The sequence below is a fragment of the Ctenopharyngodon idella genome, chromosome 7 (assembly GCF_019924925.1).
Source record: "Ctenopharyngodon idella isolate HZGC_01 chromosome 7, HZGC01, whole genome shotgun sequence".
NCBI lineage: Eukaryota > Metazoa > Chordata > Actinopteri > Cypriniformes > Xenocyprididae > Ctenopharyngodon > Ctenopharyngodon idella.
Genome location: NC_067226.1, coordinates 40,706,849 through 40,733,626, shown reverse-complemented (window position 1 = coordinate 40,733,626; position 26,778 = coordinate 40,706,849). Strand labels below are relative to the sequence as shown.

The 26,778-nt window shown below is 35.6% G+C and overlaps 1 protein-coding gene across 2 annotated transcripts in view; it reads left to right on the top strand.

Annotated features, from left to right (window-relative positions):
- Positions 1-26,778, top strand: part of smchd1 (structural maintenance of chromosomes flexible hinge domain containing 1) — a 76,689-nt gene that overhangs the window by 26,094 nt on the left and 23,817 nt on the right. For both annotated transcript variants that reach the window (XR_007930829.1, XM_051899212.1), the window contains 17 exons: positions 63-170; positions 3,577-3,654; positions 4,420-4,539; positions 7,158-7,302; positions 9,757-9,850; positions 12,932-13,004; positions 13,086-13,225; positions 13,655-13,789; positions 15,774-16,007; positions 16,157-16,302; positions 16,397-16,482; positions 20,575-20,693; positions 21,127-21,288; positions 21,363-21,491; positions 23,355-23,434; positions 24,559-24,716; positions 24,805-24,920. Coding sequence is in view for 1 of the 2 variants with exons in the window: in XM_051899212.1 (XP_051755172.1) it covers positions 63-170; positions 3,577-3,654; positions 4,420-4,539; positions 7,158-7,302; positions 9,757-9,850; positions 12,932-13,004; positions 13,086-13,225; positions 13,655-13,789; positions 15,774-16,007; positions 16,157-16,302; positions 16,397-16,482; positions 20,575-20,693; positions 21,127-21,288; positions 21,363-21,491; positions 23,355-23,434; positions 24,559-24,716; positions 24,805-24,920 (2,123 nt within the window). In the remaining variant the exon portion in view is untranslated. The remainder of the gene's footprint in view (positions 1-62; positions 171-3,576; positions 3,655-4,419; positions 4,540-7,157; positions 7,303-9,756; positions 9,851-12,931; positions 13,005-13,085; positions 13,226-13,654; positions 13,790-15,773; positions 16,008-16,156; positions 16,303-16,396; positions 16,483-20,574; positions 20,694-21,126; positions 21,289-21,362; positions 21,492-23,354; positions 23,435-24,558; positions 24,717-24,804; positions 24,921-26,778) is intronic.

Below are 26,778 nucleotides of genomic sequence, written 5' to 3'. Positions count from 1 at the left end.
GCCCATGCCTTTATCTTTTACCTACAGCACTAAGTTTTTAATATAAATCTGTTCTTGTCCAGGTCCGATTAAGGTGGATATATTGAACAAAAATGGAGAGACAATGTCTCGACTGCCTGTGGCCGGCAATTCTAAGAAACTGTCAGTTGACCTGAAAATCATCTGGCACTGTGAGTCACATTTATTATTTTTTATTATTGTTTGTAGTCAGTACATTATAGGGCTCGACAGTAAGGACTGACCGATGGCCCGGGGCCAGTGTGAACGACGCTCGGGACAGTAGACGGAATGGTCACTTGCCCGATCGGGCCAGTGCTGTAGGGTGTGTGATATATATCATCTATGATATTGTAATTGTTGATTTGATGATCTGAAATTATCGAAAATGTCCCTCACTTTACAAAAAACAAAAACACACCCATTGAGTGCACGCATACACTATGTGACGTAGTCTAGTAAGTTAGACTCGTGCGCGTGCATATTTAGAGTGTACGCTTTCACTACGTGATATAGTCTATTAAAATGCCTTTAGAATGCCCCCAGAATTCCAGATAAGGGGCAAAAATGCCCCTGTATATCATTTAATATAGTTAACCAATATTACACAGATCACTGTTTTTCTCCAAATATCAGCATGATTACTAGGGATGGGCATTTTTGGTCATCGATAGGTTTCAAAAACGGTTAATCGAATACTCGGGATGGGCGGGGCATGGCCGTCATGGAGATAATGAAAATATCTGAAGACTGTTAGGAAAATGAATGTTAAAAAAAAAAAATATGACATGAAAATCGTCTATGAAAACATGATTAGAACAGTTTGATTATGATGCAGCAATGTTTTTAATAAGGAAGCATCTAAAAGGAATGGCCGCCTGAGGTGAGTGACGCCAATAAACTGAAGCCCGTTCTATAACACATCCTATGATATTAATCAGATAACTTGGATACATAATATAGACGCAACATCACAACTTGTATCGGCACAAAAGGATGCAAATGCCAGTGAACTTTAAGTTACGCGCTATAGCGAGAGTGATAGTGAGAGAGAGAGAGAGAGCTCGCGTTCGCGCGCGTTTTCACGACAGAGCGCTGAATAACAGGTAAGGACAGAATTTACTGTAGATTTCTATAAAGTTCTCATTATAATGCCATGTTTATGGCAGATCTGTGCTTTATTGTAATCACATTTTAATCACATTAAGTGATACCATAAATCACCTGCGCGTTTTCGAACCCTTCCGAATTATGCCATTGAACAAATATGATGAAAAATGCACTGCTGCATTATTATAACATCATTATTTTTATTTATTGTTTTTTAAGGAAACATCTAAAAGCAATATGACCATCTCAAATAACTCAGTCAATATCGGGCATTTCATTTGAGCATTAAAATAAACACTGATGTACAGTGCATTTAGCATCCTAATAAATGTTGATATCTCGACCCAACGCATCCTATAGTAGATTAATCAGATGTAGCTATTACAACTTTCATCTGCAAAAGGTTTGCGAATGCAAACGTGAGCTTGACCGAAAGTGTAACTCCGATTGTGCTTTAAAAAGTGTCACTAATATTTCAGCAATATTTTGGATTCAATTTGCACTTTCTGATCAACCAAAATGTTATTTTACAGTATGAAAATCACTGATGATTATTGCTAAATTAATTATGAATAGAATTGAAAGGATATTTTCAGCACACGATAAAAGCTTGGCGCTGCACAGCTTGCATTGAACTGTATTTTCATCTATCTTGTCAAAGTGAAACTAGACATCACTGCGTGACTTCGAGGCCATTCTCTCTCTTCTCACGTCTTTTGACGCATGCTGTGGAAAGCTAAACAATCAGAGTGCCGCCCAAAGTGCTATAACCAGTCAGGAGAAAAAAGAAAAAATACATTTCGATCATCGTTTACATGATCGATCATCGCTGTCACGGTCAAGTACTCGAGTACTCTGTCGCTGTTGCACATCCCTAATGATTACAAATGTGATATTGATTTTATACGGTGTACAGTTTATTGAACAAGAACTTAATATCAAGTAACTGAGCAACTCTTTCTGAATGAATCAGCCGTTTGAATTAATCAGTTGAATCTCTATGACTCGCTCATTAACAGTGATTCGCTGCCACCTACTGGCGGGTTTAATTTCACATTTAAAGTGTCTTTTCATTTTTAAAATAATTTCAAATAACAGTATTTAACGTTTCATATTTTCAACATTTCAAACCATTATTTATGCATCTGTAACTATTCTCGACTGATTAACTTCAATTTTAATCTATAGTTTAATCTATAGTTATATAGTTATACATTGGATTGCAATTTCTGTACCTGAAAATCTCCTGTTTAAACCTACATGAACAACTTGAAAAGCACTGTTTATTTTATTTATATTTTCTATAGTTTGTTCTGTTGTATTTATTTGTGTTATTACTCATATTTTGATTTTTTACTCGTATTTTCAATTGATGTATTACTTTTGTCTATATGACAAAAAATGACAGAGTATTTTAAGTCGATTTTGCTGCTAATTGAAGAAAATCCAGCAAAATGCGCCAGCGCGCTTCCCGACCCCTGAGTGATAAATTTGAGCCTCTTATGCATCTGCGGAGAAAATAAAACTCCTGTAATCTTCTCATCAGAATCCCTTACTAAACTCTGTGCCTCAGGGCTTTTAGTCCACAACTGTGCTCATTTGGAGAAAAAACGGATGGATTCTCGTGTAAATTTTAAATTTCTACAGAGAGAAGTATTATTTTGTTCCTATTTTATCCAGATTTGCAGTACTGTGAGCATTATGGAGTGTTAAACAAAACTCATTTAATGTGTGTTTCATTCATACTCGAAGCTAGAGGGCGACCTTGGGCAGAAAGTCCACAAGTGAAACTCGTAGAAGTCATAAAACTTTTGGGCCCAGTTTCACAGACAGGGCTTAGACTAAGCCAGGATTAGGCCTTAGTTCAATTAGGTCATCTAAGTAGCTTTTATGAACGTGCCCTAGGAAAAAACATTACTGGTGTGCATCTTGAGACAAAACAATGGCTGTGGCATATTTTAAGATATTTCAGGGCAAGTTACTTTCAGTTAAAACAGCTCAAACATGCATTTTAGTCTTGGACTAGCTTAAGCCTTGACTGTAAAACCAGAGGATGATGTTCCAGGAAATCCCTTACTTCAGGGATTTTCAAACTCTGTCCTAGAGGGCCACTGTCCTGCAGAGTTTCGATCCAACTTGCCTCAACACACTTGCCTGGAAGTTTCTAGTATACCTAATAAGACCTTGATCAGCTGGTTCAGGTGTGTTTAATTGGGGTTGGAGCTAAACTCTGCAGGACAGTGGCCCTCCAGATGCAGGATTGGACACCCCTTTCATTGAGTCTTATAGCATGCCTACAGAAGGCCGCTTAATTTATCACATAAAAGCACATGAAATATGCGTTTTTAAAGGCTGCATCATTATCGTATATAACTATTAAATCCAATTGTTATTATAATGTAATGTTCATGTAGAATATGCTATTGCCATAGAGTATTGTAATGGGCTTGCATCCTTTTCTTCCTTCAGCTCCTAAAGGAGATGTCCAGATTAACTCCTACATTGGTGTGCATTCAGCCAAATGGGAATACTGGTTCAAAACCATGGGTAAAAATTAATGAATCATAACATATTTTTATATTCTTCTGTTTCAGTCACATGACTTTTTCCACTTTGCTGCCATATTTATGACCATCAGTAGGGCAAAGTAATGCTGGTGAATACAAAAGCACATGAACTGAAATGCATAGAAAAAAGTTGAATATTGGATTTGATCCACAAATAAAATCCACAGACCCTACCAAATCTAGTAACAAAGATGAATTATATTTAATTTATACTGTGAAGACTATTCAGTGTTATTTTACATTTGATTATTCATTTTCTATACCTGAATACTGTTAGACTTACCTGAAAAACACACTTTTTTCCTTTTGTGTCTTTGTTCTATTGTATTTATTCTATGCTTGTAATTTATTTCCTTGTTTATTTCCTTACTTTCCTATTTCCTACAAAGTCACTCCAATCATTCTAGAATGATTAATTCTTTCTGAATATAGCTGTTCAAGTCATCTGGTGAAATTGTTTTCATATCACAATATTAAAATATCGCAATGTCGGTTTTTCACGAATTTCCAATATCGTACAACCCTATATTTAATACACAATCCATCTCCACATATAGCGCCATACAGATATGGATTGTGGATAAAATTCACTGCCTTTACTTTAGTCCGCTGATGGTCATAAATATGGCATGTATGTACATGTCATTGTATTTGTATTAAGAAAGATGAATAAATATGGCAACAAATGTATATAATTATTGTTAGTTAATATTAGTTAATGCATTAAGTGTGTTTTCTCTTCCAGAGAATCTCACTAAGCTTGGGACGTATACGCTGCATCTGCAGACTGTTCTGAGTGACAGCCACTCCAATGAATGGGCTGGAAAAAGGCTACCCAATTACACCCTCAATTTCTCGATTAAAGGTAAAACACACATTGGCCCTCTTTACACCTGGTTTTGAGATCGGTCCCGGGTAATACGAGTGATCTGTTTATACCTGGTAATAATGTGTGTCAGCAGTGTTCTATTTCCTTTCGCTCCAGACCGCCAGAGGCAGTGCTGAAAACACTAGTGGAAAATCCCTTGCGTTTGCTCTTGACTGAGAATCGAATAACAAAGTTGTCACCTGAAAGTTTGAATGCCTCTGTAAAGACATGCACTCAGCCCTGGCTGCCTTGGCTTGAGAGCGTGTGAGCGTTCATTGCTGTGCGGATATCAAGGACTCGTGAGTCATGACGATTTTTATTGTCCTTTTGGATTCGAGGTGAGTATTAGTTTGTCATGGATGCACATAGATGCTCTATAATGCCGCTCGCTGTGCATCGAGGTGGGCCTGAAATCCGGATTGGAAGGTTATTTTTATTTCTTCCAGTATTTCTACTGTTGATCGTTAATATAAACAAGCATCTCAAAATGAAAAGATGATAAAGAAGACTAAATCTTCTGATTTAGCATGCAAGGTTGACCAACTGTCTTCTGCGGAAGAATTGTTACTGCCTCTCCTGGCTAAAGCTCAGCTTAATATGGAGATACAAGAGAAAGCTCTGCCTGAATCAGCTATCGCTTTGTCGCCAATAATGTATACAGGACAGGAGTTAGATGTGATGTCAGTAGCTGCCTCTGACTCGCTTTTTGAAGCTATTCCAGTAATGTCAGGTGCTGAGAAAAATTTGCCTGCAGATCAATCGTGTCACTTTTCTGTCTGAAAAGTCAGGAGGGTCATCTTCAGTTGTTGCATCACTGGAAGGAACATTAAAAGCGATGCACACCTGCATTAATCTGGATCCTCCCAAGCAGCGGTGGGCTCTGAGAATGTTTTTCTACGTTGCGCATGGAGAACAATGCGCAATGACTTTACATCTGTTTTGGTGTCTGCGCTACAAAACTCATCAAAGGCTACACGTCCGGATCAGTTAGCCCGCACACTGGCTGTAATGCAGGACCCAGAAGCAGTGGGGCTTGGTAGCATTCCACCTATAAAATCTCATTGCGCTCATTGTGTCTCCTGATGAAGCACTTTGCGAAAATGTGTGCTGCTCCAATGTTGGGTGCAGACACACTGATAAGCTACTGTCTCGTGCATACAATTCTACAGCAAGCCTTTGCTGTGTTTCTAATTCCTTGGCAGATGACTAATGGGAGTGAAGCTTCATCTGACCCATTAGTGGTAGATCTAACTGAACTTGCATTACAGGCCATAGGTGTTATCGCCAATCACTGTGGCACAGCTTTAGGCAGTTTTGTGCAAGCTCGACGGCAGGTGTGGTTGCCCCAATCCTCCTTGCCAAAGGTATGTAGGAATAATTTGCGACGACTGCCGTTGGTACCTGGACGAGTTTTTGGACCAGCTGCACAGGAAGCTTGACATACGGTTGGAGATATGTCCAGATAAGACAGCAGTCTGGCGTAAGACTGATCAATTGTTTGTCTGTTTTAGTGATGCATGCAGAGGTACTGCACTTTCTAAACGGGGACTGGTGCACTGGGTGTTGCAGGTAATTTCTCATCTGTGGGGCAGACTGTGCCCTCACCTACTCACTGTCATTGTACACATGCTTTAGCAACATCTTGGGCAGTGTTCAGAGGAGTATCACTTTCTAAAATTTGTGCTGCAGCAACTTGGGGTTCCGCCTGCACATTTTCACGTTTCTACAGATTGGATGTGACTCCCTTGTCAGCAGGGTGCGCTGCAGTGCTTTCTGCCTGCCCGGACGTTTTGCAAGGGGATTTCTAATGACTGCATAGGTATTCGTCTTCCACTAGTTCTTTCAGCACTGCCTCTGGCAGCCTGGAGCGAAAGGAAATAGAACGCTGGTTATGAATGTAACTGTGGTTCTACAATTATGTGGAAGACCACCAGAGTCTCTGGTCACTTGGTAAAGTGAGAATGAGCTAGAGATCAATTTGACGTGTTAATGGGTTGTAATAGCTGAAGACACATCATGAGTCACAAGGTGACAAGTTTATTCGATTCTTGGTCAAGCGCGAAGGATTTTCCACTAGTGCTTTCAGCACTGCCTCTAGTGGTCTTCCATTTAGTCACAGAACCACAGTTCATCAGAATGATGTGAGTAAATAAATGAATTTTCATTTTGAACTATTAATTTAAATTGCTAAATTATAAAATCTTCTGTGATATGAGTAAATCAGGGTTATTATAGTTAACTAAAATGTTAAACAATGAAACATTTTTGTTTCTAGTAATAAAATAAACTAACTGAAATAAATAAAATATTTTATTTCAGTTAGTTGCCAAAGCAACATTTCTCATTACCAATTTAACTTGATTTACTAAAATAACTAAAACTAAAACTGAAGAAATTAATAAACTATATAGACATGTTAAAAAAGAAAACCAATGACAAAAACACTAACGAATTAAAATGGAAAATATAAAAATAAAAACATTTAAAATTTGAATAAAAACTACAATAGTATCCAAATTATACAAAAATAAATCTGGAGTGAAGTAAATAATTTCCTGTCTGATTCCATGTTTAATTCTCTCTATTTGTCTCTTGTCTCTGTGTTTCTCCAACAGAAGGTGAAGCAGTATCTTTTATGCTAGACGTAATTTCTTCTCCTGTCTACGTGGGAGTTCCCTTCAATATTCCTCTAAACTTTAAGGATGAGTTTGAATATCCCACCCAGCCACCCTGTGACATTAAACCCCAGCTGGAATGTAGGTAGGTCAAAATAGATACACACAAGCTCTGTAGAGATCCAAGTACATACTTTAGAAATGTCCTTGTAATAATCCCCAGGAAGCCACGTCGTGCCTAACAATTCCCCTTAACTGAATTCACTGTAAACCAAGGCTTCATGGGGCTTTTATAAAACAGTTACTACACAATACATATATTAAAGGCAAAATATATGTATTAATATATTTTTTGAAGGGGCAAGTAAAATTTTTTTTTTTTTACTTGCCTGACCAAGCAAGTAGCCTGATTAAAACTTAAGTGATAAAAAAACAACTATGGAGGCATCTAAACGTGAGAATGATTCTGATTTGATTTCATTCAGAGTAAACCGCGATTGATAACGGATAGTGTATTTCTGGTAACAAGATCGTGCTTTTGAGGCTCGCACTGCCTGTCTCTTTGTGAGACTTAAGTGGAGAAATCAAAACAAATGAGTGTAATGGCACATATACACACAAGAAACTCACAGTAGAAACATACTGAGATAAATATTGAAAATGTTGAGTTTTTTTATTTATAACATATGATATAGTTAACCTTAACGAGAGGTATCACAACATGACCAAGGGAGCTATTTTGTCACATATTATCACGACTGCAAATGTTACATTGATTTTATAGTTCAATAAACAAGTAATTAATATTAAGTTACTTACATTTTAGACACAATATTGACTCTTCTGTTTCACCAACGAAAATAGTTCCAAACAAAGATCACAGCAGAACTATTGCGCATTCTCAAAACAACACCCAGTGTGAATTGGTGGTTTAATTTCATGATTAAGAGTATCATTGCATTTTTTTCCCAACATTTCTTATTTGTATATTCAAAAATGTATTTAAAACATTAATCTCATAACATTATTTATTGCAGTTGTAATTTTGCAGTGTAAATTATTCAGTTTGATTGGTAACAAACAACCCTATAGTAGACATGTGCCGATATATCACGATATTGTTATCATGGGAACTTTAAAATACTGTGAATAATTATGAATTATTAACATTTTTATAATACATTTTAAGAATACTTTACCCATCAACCGTATAAAATGCACAACACCGAAGTATGCTGCGTCAAAAGAACATGCGCACTTAGATGTAAACATGCCCGACAAGCACATGGTGGAACTAGTGAAGGAGATGCACTGAATGAAAGTGCACGTTCACTCTCTGACAGCAGAGGGCGCTGATGGAACAGCAGAAGTGCATCGGTTACTCCCGAAACCCCATAAACAAATGCTTCAAGCAGCCATTCAGTTTTTTGTATTCGCAATGTCGTTCATCGCAGCACCAAATACTTAATACTTAAAGACTTAATAGGTTATTTACTTTTACATTTTACTTAAACATTTTTATATTTTAATCTGGACTACAACATGCCCTATAATGACTGAAAATGTTCTGATTATTTGTTATTGTTCAGTAAAACTTTGAGACATACGGCTTCATTAGTTAACATGTTAATTCATTATTACCAAACTGACAATGAAAAATACTTACAAAGCAATTATTAATGTTAATTTCTTGGTTAAAGTTTAATAACATTACTAAAATCAAAAGTTGTATCTATTATTTAATGGACCTGAGCTAAAACTAATAATGATCAGTTGTATTTTTTAACTTACATTAACAAAAATAATACCTTCTGTAACAAATGTAGCTATTGCTCATTCTTAATCTTAGTTAATGCTTTAACTAACATTAAATAATAAGACCTTATTGTAAAGTGTCACCCTGTTGTTCTTTATAATTCTTTTGCACAATAATCTGTTTGAAAAATTTTACTTTAGATTTTTTTTTTTTTGTATTGTGTTATTGTATTTAAATGTTCAGAGTCCTTTTTGTTATAAGAAAAAGAATTCTTAAACCTGTTATAGTATGACAACACTTTTTTTGCAACTTATATCAATATCGTGATAGTACCGTATACCGTGATAAAAGCTTCAGCAATTTTCGCAACATGAAAATTTGATACCGTCACATGCCTACCCTATAGTGTCTTACCATAACTGAATTTGATCAAATGTAAGAATTTGACATGAAACTTACATTTAATAAGGTTAAACATCAATGTTTTAAACTACATGAGAGGAGTTTCTTTGATGGGGGAAGGGCGTGGTCTCAAAATTACAGGTGAACGACGCTAACATAGTGCCAGCAGGAGTCACTCATACTTCATTAAATAAATAACAAACAGTCCATTTTGCTGAAATACACACACTGAAAGGTGTGTGTTTGTAGAGTAATTTACAACGGCTTCGAACACTGCTCAACCAATCGGAATCAAGGACCGAAACTATCCTTTTCATAAATATACATACTGTATACATGCGTGTAAATGTGTGTTTGTTGATGGCTACAGATAATTTTCCTATCTTGGAATTGATATTTCCTTCTGTTTTTTCTGATGGAAAAATGTCTCTCTCTCTTTAGTTCACTAAAGTTGAGTTATGAAGGGATCGCATTCGGGACCACTTCTGTCATCAGAAATGTGAGGGTCATGGGAAAGATCAGTCTTCAAAGCAAGGTTAGTAGTGTTTTATCATTCTGGGCAGAGTTTACTCTGTTTGAGAATCACAACCAATTCGGAATTGTAACATTGACTCAACCGATATTATCTGTTTTTATGAAGTGTTTTAGTTAGTGTAAGTTTGCCGATTTTCAGCCTGCTTTGTATTGTTACAGTGTTGGTAGTTTATGTAAATGAACAATGTTTATTGGCTTTCGTGAAAACTACAGATTGTATTTCCGCATTTTTCTATCGCCGCCCAGGGACATTCGGATCGACAGGGTTATAAACAAAACAGTTATTGTAAGGGTAGGTTTATCACTGCTAATTGTATCATACTTTGACTACTCTTTAAATGGAATTATGGTAAAAATTGAACACTATGGTAGTGGTTCCCAAATTGGGGGACGTGAGATGATAGAGGTGAGTTTTGCTGCTCATTAACCCCCACCTTAAAATTACATTAAAACCAAGCATGTATTTCTAACAGGCAAAATGCCGTAAAAGGTCAAATACAAGACATCCAATCAAATGACCTCATCTTATGCGGTCAAAACTGACTGCATCTACACAAGCATTGTGCGTATGATAGGTTGCGTGCAGAGTATGCTGCCTTAGCAAATCGCACACATGACATTGCTAAGTATGACACATGACATACTTAGCAATGTACTTTTATGGAAGCTTGTTTCTGCCACTGAATAAATTAAAAAGGAAATTGCGAATTTTTATCTCACAATTCTGACTTTTTTGAATGGTGTGAGATATATATATATATATATATATATATATATATATATATATATATATATATATATATATAGATATATAGATATATATATATATATATAGATATATAATATATATATATATATATATATATACACACACACACACACACACACTATATTGCCAAAAGTTTTGGGACGCCTGCCTTTACGTGCACATGAACTTTAATGACATCCCATTCTTAATCCGTAGGGTTTAATATGAAGTTGGCCCACCCTTTGCAGCTATAACAGCTTCAACTCTTCTGGGGAGGCTTTCCACAAGGTTTAGGAGTGTGTTTATGGGAATTTTTGACCATTCTTCTAAAAGCGCATTTATGAGGTCAGGCAATGATGATGGCGAGAAGGCCCGGCTCACAGTCTCCGCTCTCTCCAGTTCATTCCTATGGAAGCTCCTATAGGAATTAATTGAAAACGCTCGCTCTGCTCCGCACCGTTATAAATGCCCGTGCGGCTGTGCGCATTTTACTTTCGTTTTTGGATTAGCGATTTAAAAGCGAGGTGCAATAGAGGGAAAAACTCTTTTGGGACTAAATACGGGAGAATAGCCGATTTGCCGTATTCGATAAAGATTAAATTCCAAGTGCAGGTAGGCAGACACGATTGAGTGCGTGACCATGCACTCGCACAAATGCGACAATGTTAAATTTTAACTCGCACATTCTCAAAAAATGGTCGCAGTCTGGAGCCCTGTATATAATCCATGTGACAAGTGTTAAACTCATCGTTGAGTTCCACGGTTTCAGCTGTCCCTTATTCACAAAGTTCTATGGTACAAAATGTTTGCAACAAACATGCTTTCCATGTGTGTTGTCAGGCCAGAGCAGACCAGCCGCCCAAAGCCAAATTTTTAGCTCTGGCTACTTTTGTGTTGTTGCACATAGGAACAAACACTTACAATCCATGTCATACAACACTGAGGGAAGACAAATGTGATACTGTCTCATGCATAATGCCTCAATTATATCGTATGCATACTACAGCGCAGTGATTGGATTGAATGAGCTCTTGGTCTATAATATAATATCATATTTTAAATATCTTTAGTCGAGGGCAGCCTTTTCCATTGCATATAAATATTTTTGCCTTATACATTGATCAGAATCCACATCGAATCACAAACAAGTTATTTCAAACACAAAACAGGTTACTGAAAGGCTAAATATGTAGCCTAATGTCTACTTCTAATTTATTACCTCAACAGTTTAACTAATTAAGCGCAAAATAAAAAGTGTGCGTATATTGCATAAAAATATTGTATGTATTGACCAGTTTTAAAGTTTTATTACATTTTTGTTTCTGAAATCCACCCTTCTGATGGGATCAGTGTAATCCAGATTTTTTTGGATCAAAGGTATCCCAATCATTCAGATCAAAACCAAGATTGGATTTTGTGATATAATCTTATTTCAGAATCCTTTTTTCCTTTTGAACAACCCATTTTCAAGATTTGATCAAATCCGATAGCCGAAATCTGATCAGATTACTTTTGACCAACTGGCCCATGGTCATGATGTGATTCGCAGTGTGGACATCCATAAAATGCTGTGTCTATAAGCTAGTTTTGTCCTTTCACTTCCCCAATTCTTATTTTTTTACACATCTTTATACACATTGTTTTAACACATCTTTGTTCAATAAATGAAAAACTGATATTTTCTGATCTCAATCAAGACCATTACTAATAGCCTACATAAACGAATACCCCTAACTTCTACGTAAATATGAACAAGAAGAAATGTTTCTAATTTGAGGTACATTTAGTTGGACCTACATTAAAAACAATTTTGACTGTATGTAAATCAGATGAAACATGGCTATTCTGTAGAAGTGTCTCAGTGCAAATGCAGCATATTAGAATGATTTCTGAAGGATCATGTGACACTGACTGGAGTAATGATACTGAAAATTGAGCTTGGCATCACAGGAATAAATTACATGTAAATATTTTAAATTGAAAAGAGTTTTAAATTGTAATATTATTTCACAATATTATTGTTTTTAATGTATTTTTGATCAAATAAATGCGGCCTTGGTGGTGAGCAGAAGAAACTTTTCAAAAACATAAAAAAAATCAATATGGGCTGCATAAGAGAATGTGATAGAAACCGATTTTACAGTTACTGCTGACTATCTCAGCCTTGATACATTAAAAATGTTATTTTGGCATCAAAACCCAGAGACTGAGAGCATTTCATCACACGAAGATGATGGAGGAGTGTTTGGAAAACCTCTTTAATAACAGTGATAACATTATTAGCACAGAACTTGGATTTGCATGTGATTATTTTTGTGTGTGTGTTGTTAACAGATGTACACATTGAAGGTGCACATCCCAGGGCTGAAGCAGAACAGCCAGTCTCTTCAAATTCTTCTGCAACCTGGTATGACAAAAGACACAGAAAAAGCAACAGAAGATCTGTAAATCAGTGCAATGTAAAATCTAGATGCAATTTATCTTCCAGGCCCACCGCACACTCTGCTAGTGTTTCCGGATGAAGATGTGCTCTCTGTTGAGAATGGGACTCCAGCAAACTTTAGAGTGGAGGTTCATGACGAATACCAAAATATCACCACTCATCCTAAACTCACAGTCCGCTGCCAGGTAGTACTTGTGGACAAACGCACACCTCTTATGTACTTTAATTTTAGTGATTCAGCATTTTTTTTTTTTTTTTTCTTTTCATTTGGTCTGCACACACACACACGCACACGCTTAGCACACAAATCTAAGTCACTTAACTCTTTTCCCGCCAGCGCCAGCATTTTTGATAATTTTCATAAAACTTTCACGGCCCCCAAAATATTTTGTTGTATGAATATCTGAACATGCAGTATATCAAAAGAAAGAACAGAACAGATAATATTAGTCCAACAGTCAGCGTCATCATGCATTTCAGTTGCGTGTTTCATCTGTGCCTGACTTAATTTAACCTTTGTCAGAATAACTGTGTGAAAGACGTTACATTGTATCAGACTTAATTTGGCACAGGATTAAAGTTCATCATCTGATTGGTGCATTGTGTGTTTGTAGTTGCTGGGAGCCCCTGATCTGCCCGTGGATGTTGTGGACTGCAGTAACACTGGCTCTGGACTCATGCTGACTAAACCACTATTGCTGAAGACTGTAAACCCTGAACAAATCCTTACTGCTAAGTTCAACATTCCAGTAAGTTGCTGTACTTTATTTTCTACATATTAATCTGTTATTTTCTAATATTAATTTGATAAACACCTTGATAATTTATTTGCCTTGTGCTCTGGAATTTTCTGCTTTTAATATTCAGAAGCATATTGCATTAAAAATTTATATTTAATAGGGATGCACAATATATGTTATTTATCATCATTTGCTGTCAGTGTTTTGTCAGTATTGTCTGATGTGGCTGATATTGAAAGAAGATAAGAGCAGGTCTTTTCCATTATTTTTTATTTATTTATTTATTTATTTATTTTTTACTGTGCCAACTATCAAAAATATCTTTTCTACTTTACATAAAAATTTCAGTGTCTGTTTTGTAGTGATGGACTATTTTTTTCATCTACATTCAGATATTTCAATTTTGAGCTGCTCGGTTATAGCAAAAAGTCATGATTATTTTGGTCAATATAGTAATCACTATAGTAGTCACAATATGAATGGGATAATGACCGAACCTTATAAGAGTAATTTTTTTTTTTTTTTTTTTTTTTTAAACAATATATCAAGTATATTTTTTTTTCTGGAAATAAAGTTATGACATCTAAAATTTAGACACCAGCAAAATTTCACAATTCTTGATACCAGTAACTCGGCAGAATACTATAGGCTAACTAATGTATGGAAAAAAGTCTTCTTCCAATTATTAAAAATAAGTGAACAGTAATACAATAAAAAACAAATTAAAACAATAGGACAAATACAGTAGAAAAAAGCTGACTACGTCAGAAAGCTGTCTCGGAACACCGACTCAGTCCTAAAGTGAAATGAAAATCCGCCCTATTTTTCAAATGCATCTTATTGTAAACGATTGTTTGTTCCATTGCTCAGAGTTAAGATGTTAATGAATCTTTCATAATACAATAGTAAAGTATATAAACTGTTTAATAGTTTACTATTAACAGTTTAATATATAACTGTTTAATAGTAAAGAATATGACATACCTGCAAACTCGTCGCTTTTTGGCGAAATTCGCCGTTTTGAATCAAAATATATCATTTATGTGAATTGTGTAGATCCAAAGAGTTTTTTTTTTTTTTTTTCTCTCTCGGGGGTGGGGGGTGTCAGGGTGAGTTTTCAGGCACAATAAAACGAAAATGGGCTACTTTCCCATAGACTGGAGTGAGACCATGTCACATTTACCGTAAAATTTACCTCAGAAAAGCCGTTCAATGTCCAAAAACTTGTTAGTCTGCTACAAAAATGAACTTAGAGAGGAGCATTTTGATATATATCCACTGTGACTATAGGCCATTGCATATTCATGAACATGTGCTTCAATACTGAATGTATAAAACCGTTTTATGACGGCCACCATTTAAATGTTTAGGCCGATATTAAAAAGGAATAGAAACATAATATTAAAAAACATAATTATGTCTTTAAAAATTTGTTATAACATTATTATAAAAACTTCTTTGTGTAATTTATATGTAAGTACAAATCAATTAATTTTAACCTTTAATAATATAATGATGTACCAGCTGTGGTTCCCTGTATAGTTTACAGCAATAGTTGAGAGCTATTTTTTCTTTGAATAAATTTGCCATGTACTGCACCTGATAGGCCCCAAATTAATCATTATTGAAGGTGTTCATAATTGAAGGTGATCAAATTGAAATCAAATCGCAAGCTTCTGAATCAAAATTGAATTCAATTGTGAAATTTGTGTCGATGCCCAGCCCTAGTGTCAATAAATGTTCTTTTTTCTTTTTTCTTTTTTTACTTGAAGCAAATGTTGTTTTTTCCATTTATTTTCTTGTCAGAGTGCACCAGAATGCTTAGTTTACATGTTAAAATCACAAAAATTTTCTCCTGGGGGAGATGCCCCCAGACCCCCCACTACTATTTACTTTCTAAACATGTCACCCTTTTCACCACTTCGGAGTTTGCAGGTAATCAGATTAAACTGTTTAACTTAATATCCATGTGATTCTTTTTATGTGCACATAGAACAATAGAACAGTGGTGTGTGTGGAACGTCAGCTGCGCATCTTGCCTAGCTCACGAATATCCCGTTTGGAGGTCTACAGACAGGAAGAGGGCTCTGATGATGTCATGGTGATAAAAAATTCAGAGCGCATTGATTGGACTGCAGGAGACACACTAGGAAGCCTTCACTTCAGACTGTACGATGAGGGCAACAGGCTGGTTTCCCTTCTGCCAAAACTTACCAGCAAGATTAAGGTGCGGGTTTGATTCTATGTGATTTGTTTTTGCGTATTGTTTCATTCAAGTTCTGTGAATCACATTTCTAGTGACTGGATCTGCTTGCACTAACATACTCTTGTAGCCAGTTGTGCGTTGATGTGTGTGTATTTGTGCTTGTCTTGCAGGTGAATTGGACAGCAGAGTTACACGCAGAAGAGCTTTCTCAGGGAAAACTGCCACATGTATGTGTCCCATCTCAAGCACAGGGAGAGCATTTCTGCAATGTCTCTTTCCACGACCAGCACACAGTCAACATGTCGTTCATTATTGTGTAAGCTACACGCATGTCCTGTGTATGTTTGTTTTTCATTATATACCTAAATGTTCTTGCAGAAGCATATCTCTATATGTGTGTGTTTCTAAAGGCCTCGTCCAGATGAGCCTGAGCGTTTGCGGGTCAACCTCAGCGAATCGACTGTGAAAATGGGCGAAATTCTGTCAGGAAACATATGTAAGTACCATCTTTAGGTCCGTCATAATAATAATTTGCTTCGTATTGACCGCTGCATGGACAGGCCTTTTGTTTCTCTATCTCCTGGTAGAAACATGTAATATGATTCCAAATGTTAGCCAGATTTCTGAAATATTTCTGAAATGTATGGCTTGATATTATTAGAAGTGTTTAGGTCCAGTTGGTGAAATAATCAATTTTTAGGGCCCGAGCACCGGTGGTGTGAGGACCCTATTGTAATTGCTCGGTCAATTCTTCTTCTTCTTCTCTGAAATGAATCGCATTTTTGAGGGCCTAAACATGCTTGAAAACTCATGAAACTTTGCACACGCGTCAGAAGTGGTGAAAATTTGCGTCTGATATGGGTTTCAGAATTAGGTGTGCCAAAATGGCACGATAGCGCCACCTACAAAATTTCAAGTAAGCGCCATGAAACAGAAAGCTTTTGTAAGTCGGGCATACAATGTCCAACCTGCCCCAAACTTCACGTTTGATAAGAGTCCTGGCCGGAAGACATCTATATGCCAATATTCAGTTAGTCATAGCGCCACCAGCTGGAAACAGGAAATAGCATTCTTTACACTGTAATTCACTCCCTGAAACACATTTCAATATGCCATGAAGTTCCAAACATGCTAGAAACACATTAAATCATGCAACACTTGGCTAAGTGCTGATGTATGCGATTAACGCCACGAAACAGGAAGTTGTTGTAACTCAGGCAATGTCCAATCTGCCTCAAACTTCACATTTGATAATAGTCCTGGCCTGAAGACATCTATACGCCAAAATTTAGTTATAGTCAAAGCGCCACCAGCTGGTAGCAGGAAGTGTGGCAAATACAAATGACTGACATTATACTCCTATATTTATGTACTTAAATGTATATTTCCCACCATGCTTTTTTTTCCTAAAGCCACCAGGTGGAGGTGGCACAGGTGCGAGGGCCCTTTCATCGCTGCTTGCAGCTTTAATTTTTTATTGTAATTTTTCGCCAAATTGGTTGACTGACCCAACACAATCATTTAAATTATTCCAAAAAAAGTTATTTGAATCTTATTTTTGAATTAATGATGTGGTCACACCAGATTACAACCAACTTGAGGCGAAGATTTACACTTCCGGTCTAAAGTATGGGGTCAGTAGGATTTTTTATTTATTTTTTTTTATTAATAATTAAATAATTAATACTTTTATTCAGCAAGGATGATGATGCTAAAAATTACATTTTAAAATATATTAAAGGGGTCATGAAATTGATTTTTTTTAAAAAAAATTTTTTTATAATGTTTCCTGAGGTGCACTTGTTAATATGACTGCTGTGATTGGCTGGCATCGTTGCAATTGAAATAAGTATTACATGTGGAATCCTTTCGAATACTTTCACCACATTTTTAGTATTACAGCTGTCAAGATTAACGAATCATGAAAAGTGTTTTTTATTGCATTATATTTATGATTCTGTTGCTATCGCATGGAAGATTGCAGTGATGAGCAATGAGTGGATAAGTCTGTTGATCACGTGAATGCAGTGATCTCATCATTGCAATGCGATTTCTGCTCTCTCATGAAATGCTTTCAACATAACTAACAATGCAAACAGGATTCAAATACATTAAGAGATTCATTGTGTAGTAAGTGTCCAGATAAACTCGTGCTGCGTGATCGACAGCTTCAGCCATTATAAAGAGAGCGTTCTTTGAAGTAAAAATACAAGGATTGTTCATTATGAATTTAACTGCCATTACCAGTTTAAAAATGAAATGCGTTACTTACAGTTTGCAGATTCCTTGCTGATTCCAGAACAGTTGATTCCTGATATTTGAGCAAACGTTTTTGGGCAAAGCCAGTATCGTATTGTGGCTCGTTCTCAAAGCAGTTGCTGGTAAAATGTATAGTACAAACATGCAAGTCAGCACTGATGTGACTAGGACGTTCGTTTAAAATAAACTAAATCCATTTTTCTCTGACATCGAGATCCTTCGGCACCTCGAAGATGATGCTTTTCCACAGCCAGGAACAGCACAACGTCTGCATGGCATTGCAATCTTGTTATTATCACAATCTTATCATAAACAACCTACTTTAGATTCACAGCAACACGGTGCTCATCGACTGAACATCAGTGGGCGGGGACAAAGATGCGATGAAGTAGGTGTTGTTGTCTTGCTCCAAAGGCAGTCGTATGCAAATGACTGTGCCCTTGTGACGTTACATGCCACCTCTGTTCCAAATGAAGCTTTTTTACAGCTTGATTATATAAATGCTTTTTTTATTGATGACGAGGACGTTTTAAGTTATGGAACTTATGGACCTCTTATATGCCAAAAGACCAAGGAAGATTTGATTTCTCATATCATGACCCCTTTAAAATAGAAAACAGTTATATTAAATTGTAATAATAATTCACAATATTACAGCTTTTTTCTGTATTTTTGATCACATATATGCAGGCTTGGTGAGCATAAAAGACTTCTTTCAAAAACATTACCAAATCTTACCGACCCCATTCTTATGAACAGTGGTGAAAGTTTGTTACACAAAGCTATTCTATGACTTCAGGCAACTTGTGATATAGCACTCAAGTTGTACTGTCTACTGTTTCAAAACTTTTCAACTCGCAAGCAAAGGTTTTAGAGTCGCAAACACTGACAGCAGAACGGAGCAAATTTGTGCATGCGTGATGAAAACTGCACAAAGAAAAACAAAGATTTACTCACACTGCAAAGAGTTTTACTATCAATTACTGTATTTTTGCAATTAAAACAGTCTTAAAGGATTAGTTCATTTTCCAATTAAAATTTAGTGATAATTTACTCACCCCTATGTCATCCAAGATATTTATGTATTTCTTTCTTCAGTCGAAAAGAAATGAAGGTTTTTAAGGAAAACATTCCAGGATTTTTCTCCATATAGTGGACTTCAATGGTCTCCAAACGGTTGAAGGTAAAAATTAGTTTCAGTGCAGCTTCAAAGGGCTTTAAACGATACCAGACAAGGAATAAGGGTCTTATCTAGAGAAACGATCGGTCATTTTCTAAAAAAAAAAAAAATAATTAAATGTATATAGCCTACTTTATATAAACGAATGATCGCCTTCAAGTGGTTCCGCCAAAACCGCACTTCCGTATTCTTCAAAAAGCTTACGCTGTATGTCCTGTTGTCCCGTTGTTCCGTAAGTTGAATAGGGAAGGTGTAGGACATTCAGCGTAAGCTTTTTGAAGAATACAGAAATGCGGTTTTGGCGGAACCACTTGAAGGCGATCATTTGTTTATATAAAGCGCATACATTTAAAAAAAATTCCGAAAATGACCGATCGTTTCGCTAGATAAGACCCTTATTCCTCGTCTGGTATCGTTTAAAGCCCATTGAAGCTCCACTGAAACTAATTTTTACCTTCAACCGTTTGGAGACCATTGAAGTCCACTATATGGAGAAAAATCCTCGAATGTTTTCCTCAAAAACCTTCATTACTTTTCAACTGAAGAAAGAAGGACATGGACATCTAGGATGACATAGGGGTGAGTAAATTATCAGGAAATTTTAATTTAATAGTGGGCTAATCCTTTAAGGCAACTTTTTATTTGCAATCTTTTATTTTGTTTTTTTTTAATTACAGTTTAATTAGTTATTTTTGCTCTCAAACACAGTTCCATATCAGACGTTGTTAATTATAATTGAATGAAGAAGAGTACATTGGTCAAAACTGTTTCTTCTATGATCCACAGATGAAAGAAAATCATCTGTTTGGAAAGAATGCATCTTTACGCTTATAAAAAAAAGAAGTGCACTGTAGCATACTTTAAAAAAAAAAAAAAAAAAAAAAGTACTTATCACAGAAATAATATACTTTACATTCAGTTTGCACTTAAAGTATATTCTTTTAGTGTTTTCAGGCACTGAATTGCATGTTAATTGCACTTGAATGAAAATGTATTATAGTTTAAGTTTATATTAAATGCAATTAACTGAACTTTGACATCTTTACATGTAATTTTAGAATTCTATTGTCTTTTGAAATACTGTTTACTGCTAAATGTACTGACAAGCAAAAACTTATTAAACTTGTTAAACTTATATTTCCCTCTCAGATGTGGAAGTGATCGATCAGTACGGGAATAAAACAGACTGTCTAAATGCTGAAAGTGTGAAGACTTTGAGTGTGTCTGCGAATGACCTGGATAAAAAAGCTCTGGCCATAGAATGGAAGGTATACACAATCACATGTACCAACAAATGAACATTTTTATTACTAAAATTACATTAAAACATATCAGACTACTGCAAATGCAAAATGTTTATTTGTATGTGTAATACAGGGTTTTGAAATTGGCACCCACCAAGTGCCAAATGCGGATACATTTTCTATATGGACAGTGAATTTTACAGTTATGAGTCACTTTGCCTGGGAATTGTTTTATTAAATCAGTAAGAAAGAATTCAGGGGAAAGTAAGATGGAACTTGGGAAAAATTAAAACAGATTTCATAGGGCCGTAGCTATAGTTGTCAGCTTGTAGATAATAAAAAAATAATAATGGTATTGCATGGTTTATACCATCATAGCATATTCTACTAGCAAAAATGTACCTCTTCATTTTCATTTTAGTGTTTTCATATTATTTATTTGTATGCCTTTTTGCAGGCCAGTATTGGAAGATTGTCTGTATCTGGTGTCCGGTTCGAGGCAGGATCTCTTGGCCCAAGAGAGTTGTGCTTTAAGTATCAGGACATGAAGGAATTTGTGCGAATTGAAGTTACTGCTGGACCTCCAGCAAAGATAATTCTACTGGAGAAGCCAGAGATAGTATGTCACACATTCGAAACACAATAAAAGAAATTCATGGGGAAGAATATTTAGAATAAAACTCGTTTCTTTAGCCTTTCCAGGTCATGAATGGCCATGGCTTGGGCACACCATTGGTCATGCAGCTGTGTGATGAATGGGGAAATCCTTCACCAGACCAGCGTGTTGAGATTGGAATGAAGAATCTGTCCTCACAGATGAAGGTATACTTGAGGGAAGGGAGGTTGGTGGATTTGTGTCGACAAACGTATATTCTTGGAAAGTACTTTTTTTCTGAACATTCTGTGATTAAACCCCCATGCAATATCACTAAATTGCCAAAAGATACAAAATTATATCACCTCTGTTGACAACTAGAGTATTTTCTCAAATGAACAATCAAAAAGACTGTGTTGAAAATACAGGCCCCAAAGTAGAAACTCAATGCAGCAAAAATGAATACACCTGTGATCACTGATATACAGTTCACAATGTCTGATCACTGAAACCTGTGATTTCCTAATTGCATGTACGTGAAACACAAAATTTCTTTTGAACACTATCACTTTCTTACTTTTGGACCTATAGTCTGTCTATCTGCACTTCTGCATCATGGCTTCACATGAAAAAGGCAAATAAAAAGCAAAATAAAAATCAAAACAAAAGTTCCTACAGAGTTTCTACTGTGGGACCTGTAAATCTAAACTGTTTGTAATTTTACGTAAGAGCTCATTCCTACTGTTCAATGAGGATGTAATGTAATTACTGTAAGGTGATACAATTTCGCAGTGGTGGAAAGATTACTAAAAAATTGTACTTAAGTAAAAGTATTGTTACTTAAGAAATAATTTACTTGAGTACAAGTAGAGGTACTGAAAAATAATGATTTAAGCAAGAGTAAATAAGTAGTTTGCTAAAAAAAACTACTTAAGTTTTTACTTTACAAAGTACTTTAGTTGTATTTTTCTATTTTTACCCAAAACGAGGCGATGTTAGCAATATGGAGCGCTAAACACTCTCATGTATTTTCTGTTTCATTCATACTGGAAGCCAGAAAGTCCATAAGTGAGATTCATAGAAGTATTAAACTTATGACATTCCAGGAAATCCCTTATATGGACATCAGATATTGCTACAGCCGAATAAAATGCAGATAAAGATGTTTTGACTGATGTAACATAAAGACAATAAACACATGATTGTGAGGATATATCTGTGTTCTTCAAGCCATCTTGGGTATTTTCATAAGAATGGTGTATAACTTGTTAGTTGGTGTGACCTTTTATAGTACATCTTTTAACCCTAAGATTATTCAGGTCGGGTAAGGTTAGTCAAGTACTCACCCGCCTGCAGGTTGAAGTTTTTTACTCCTCAGACTTTTATACTACTTTTTGGGAAATTCCAACTTCATTTTACTCATCAGTTGATCAATGCCTATGATCCAGTCTTCATGTTATAGGCGTGTCGGTCTGTATCTCTTGCTTACACTGCAAAAAAATGCTTTTCTTTCTTAGATTTTTTTTGTCTTGTTTCCAGTCCAAATATCTAAAAATACTTAAATCAAGAAGCATTTTCTAGACAAGTAAAAATTGTCTTGTTTTCTGAAAAAAAAATAAGTCAAAATTGAATTTTTGCTAAAAACAAGCAAAATAATCTGCCAATGGGGTAAGCAAAATAATCTTGTTTTCGGTTTGAAATAAGATTATTTTGCTTACCCCATTGGCAGATTAAGTGCGGTTTGAACGCTCAGCCCCTCAGCTGAACTGGAAGATTTGATTGGTTTTGCACCCAAATCAGACATGTCTATTATTGGCTGAAGCAGTAGTTTGAAAAGTGCACGTCAAATGCCAGCTCACCCTGTTGCTCCGTCGGCACCTTTGTCAAAGTACTTTGTACTTTTGGTGAAAAATAAATGTAGCGAAGTTGAATACTTTAGTTTTATTCAACTCAAGTAAAAGTACCACAATTTAATTATACTCAAGAAAGTAGAAAAAATTAAAAAATGAACTTAAGTACTGTAACGAAGTTATTTGTAATTAGTTACTTTCCATCTCTGCAATTTTGAATCATTTTTTTTTCTCTTTTAGGTAAAGTCTTCAGTGATGTCTCAGCCTGTAGATTCAGAAGGAAAAGCTTGCTTCATATTAGAAAGAATAACTGGTGCAAAGTAAGTGCATATTTAACCCTATGAAGCCTACTTCACAAATTTCTACAGTATCTAAATTATCAACATGATAGGACTGCCCTCGACTTAAGATTTTTCTGGTCGACTAGTAGTCGTTCATTTTAAGCGATCAGTTGACTAATCACACGTTTATTAGTAAACCATATAAATCATAATATAGAGCCTTTAATGCCTACATAGCCTAATCAGCACTCAAGCGCCACAGCGCACTGGCAGAGGTAATGATTATGAATGCTCCGGGGGAAAACAGCAAGGAGATTGCTTTAACATTTTAATAATTAATTGATAAACTAGTGTCTTCTGTATTTCCCGCTGCAGTGATGAAGTTGAGAATGCTGACTCGTCATCTCCGCAGTAGTGGATGCGCCTATATGCACGTTTCATATGGATTATATAACCTGAGAATATTTGTTTTCCAACAAATCCAACAACAACAAAAAAAAAAAATTGGTATTTTTTGGTAATTTCATGACTGACTAGTACTTGACAATGTAGCTACGATGTTGCATGCTCGTAATTTTTGCTCTTTATATATAGCAAAGTCATGTACTATTTACTTAAACTGCATCTGACTGAAGAGTCAACAGCTTTCACGCATGTCTTTCAAAATAAAAGTCTCACATCAGTAAAACATTTACACCCTCGTGTGATAAAAATTGTTTATATGAAGGGGAATATACTTAAGATATATTTTACTCATACGAATTTCTAGGGGTACCAATAATAGTTCCCAATGTGTATTAGAGAAATTTTTTTTTTAGTTTTTTGACTACACACTCCGCAACCCACTTTTGGGTTGCGACCAAACGGTTGAGAAACATTGTCCTATATCGTACTGTTTGAGCCATAAAAGCCTGATGTATCAAATATGATACTCAACAAAAAACACATGCAAACTTTATTTTTATTTTTTTTATTTGTCTAAAGGTTCAATAAACTGTTCCATTTTATTTATTTAAAAAAAAAAAACGGACTATTTCAACATTCTTTGATTACTGTAGAGAATGCATACTGTAGAAACAGATATGGCAAATGATAAAAAAATACCGTTGTCCTTCTCTCTTTCACTGTCTCTGTCTCTTTCTCGCACCCTTTTTCTTTTATAGAGGGGAGCATCATTTGGAATTCTTGGGATCTTTTAGCAGGAAAGGTATTCCAGGGCCAATAATAAGACTAAACGTGATTCCTGATCCCAACAAACCTGTTGATCTCTGTATCGAATATGACAGCACTGCCACTTTATGTGCAGGAGACGTCTTCCCAGGTGTGTGTTGGATGCACAGTAAAGCCTATATTATATTGTAAAATTAGTATAGAATACTATGCAAATCACATTTTTCTGTTGTCTGAAGTATTTACAGTGGTTGTGATGTCTGAAGAGGGTGGGCCGGTGAGAAACATCAGCCCAGCAAATCTATCAATGCTGCTATGGAAAGGCATAGCATCAGGGTCCTATCCACCCCCTGAAGTGAGTGACTCTATTTTGTCTTTATTTTGACGCTTTACTGAAACTACATGGCTCAATAAATTTGTCAAGATTTAATTTAATTCCTTTTAAGCTTTTTGAAAGTGGTCACACCTTGGCTGTTTGTGGTCATTTTTGACCAAGAATAGTAAGGATAAACAGTTCAGATTTATTTTCACTGCTTTCTTTGATCATATTTAAAGGGTTAGTTCACCCAAAAATGAAAATTATGTCATTTATTACTCACCCTCATGTTGTTCCACACCCGTAAGACCTTCGTTCATCTTCAGAACACAAATTAAGATATTTTTAATAAAGTACGATGACTCAGTAAGGCCTGCATCGCCAGCAGTAACACTCCCTTTTTCAATGCCCAGAAAGCTACTAAAAACATATTTAAAACCGTTCATGTGACTACAGTGGTTCAACTTTAATATAAAGCGAGGAGAATAGTTTTTGTGCACCAAAAATAACAAAATAGAGACTTTATTTCACAATATCTAGTGATGGGCGATTTCAAAACACTGCTTCGTGAAGCTTCGAAGCTTTACGTATCTCTTTTTTTGAATCAGTGGTTCGGAGCGCGTATTAAACTGCCAAAGTCATGTGAACTATTGAAGTTTCAAAACACTTAAGACATAACAAAGCCTCGTTTACTGAAATCATGTGATTTTTGGCGCTCTGAACCACTTATTCAAAACACTGATTCGCTTTATAATATTAAAGTTGAACCACTGTAGTCACATGAACTGTTTTAAATATGTTTTTAGTAGCTTTCTGGGAATTGAAAAAGGGAGTGTTATTGCTGGCGATGCAGGCCATTTGGATTTGGATTTTTATCAAAAATATCTTAATTTGTGTTCCGAAGATGAACGAAGGTCTTGTGGGTGTAGAACGACATGAGGGTGAGTAATTAATGACAGAATTTTCATTTTTGGGTGAACTAACCCTTTAATTCTGACCAAGACTGTATGTTTGTTCAGACTGCATGTTTTAAAGCCACAAAGGTCTGAACCACTAAGATTGAGGAAACCATTTTTATTGAAGATTATGTAGAGGTTACATTATATTGAGTCAAATATACAAGCTATGTTAAATATACTATTATCAGCATTGAAGTACTGTTTTGGCTAATTTTGGGGGGTACAGCAATTTTCGGTTCTGTGCCGAAATGGTTTTAAAGAGCCAAAATCAATGAAGAAACAGTGTCGTTTAATAGCACTTTTTCCGATGGTGCATTTTGACTTTTTCGCCATCTGTTTCATTAAATAGATAAAAAACTACAACAGTTAAATGTGCCAGCGGTGTGGACTGGGTTGACAATATTGATTTCTCAATTTTAATCAATACTGATTAATCGCGAAATTTAAACAGATGTTGTTTTGGTGGTCTTTAATACGATGTGACAGATCACTCGCTGAATCAGTTCAAGCGGTGCACGGCTCAAGCACATCTCTTCCTTTAATCTCTCAATCAGTGTTTCAAATGCAGAAAGATGTCAGTAAAACCGCTTGTAAACACTGTCCTGTAACATTACATTTATCTCAGGAAAGCCATTCAATGTCCATGTCTTGAAAACCAATTATTACAGCCATTGTTTAAATGTTTGTATTTCACCAACAAATTGAAGTATAAACATAATTCTATTATTAACAATTAATATAAAAACTGCCTTATGTGCAATTAAAATTTTTGTACAACTCAGTTTTGAGTGTTGATGATCAAATAAATTTGATTAATTAATTAATTGATTACTAAATAAACTAAAATATTCGCTTTCCCAAAAAGAGAAAAAATTATGTTAAGTTAAAGTTAAGGTTAAAGTTAAAGTTAATGAAATTCCTTAAAAAGTATTTGTATT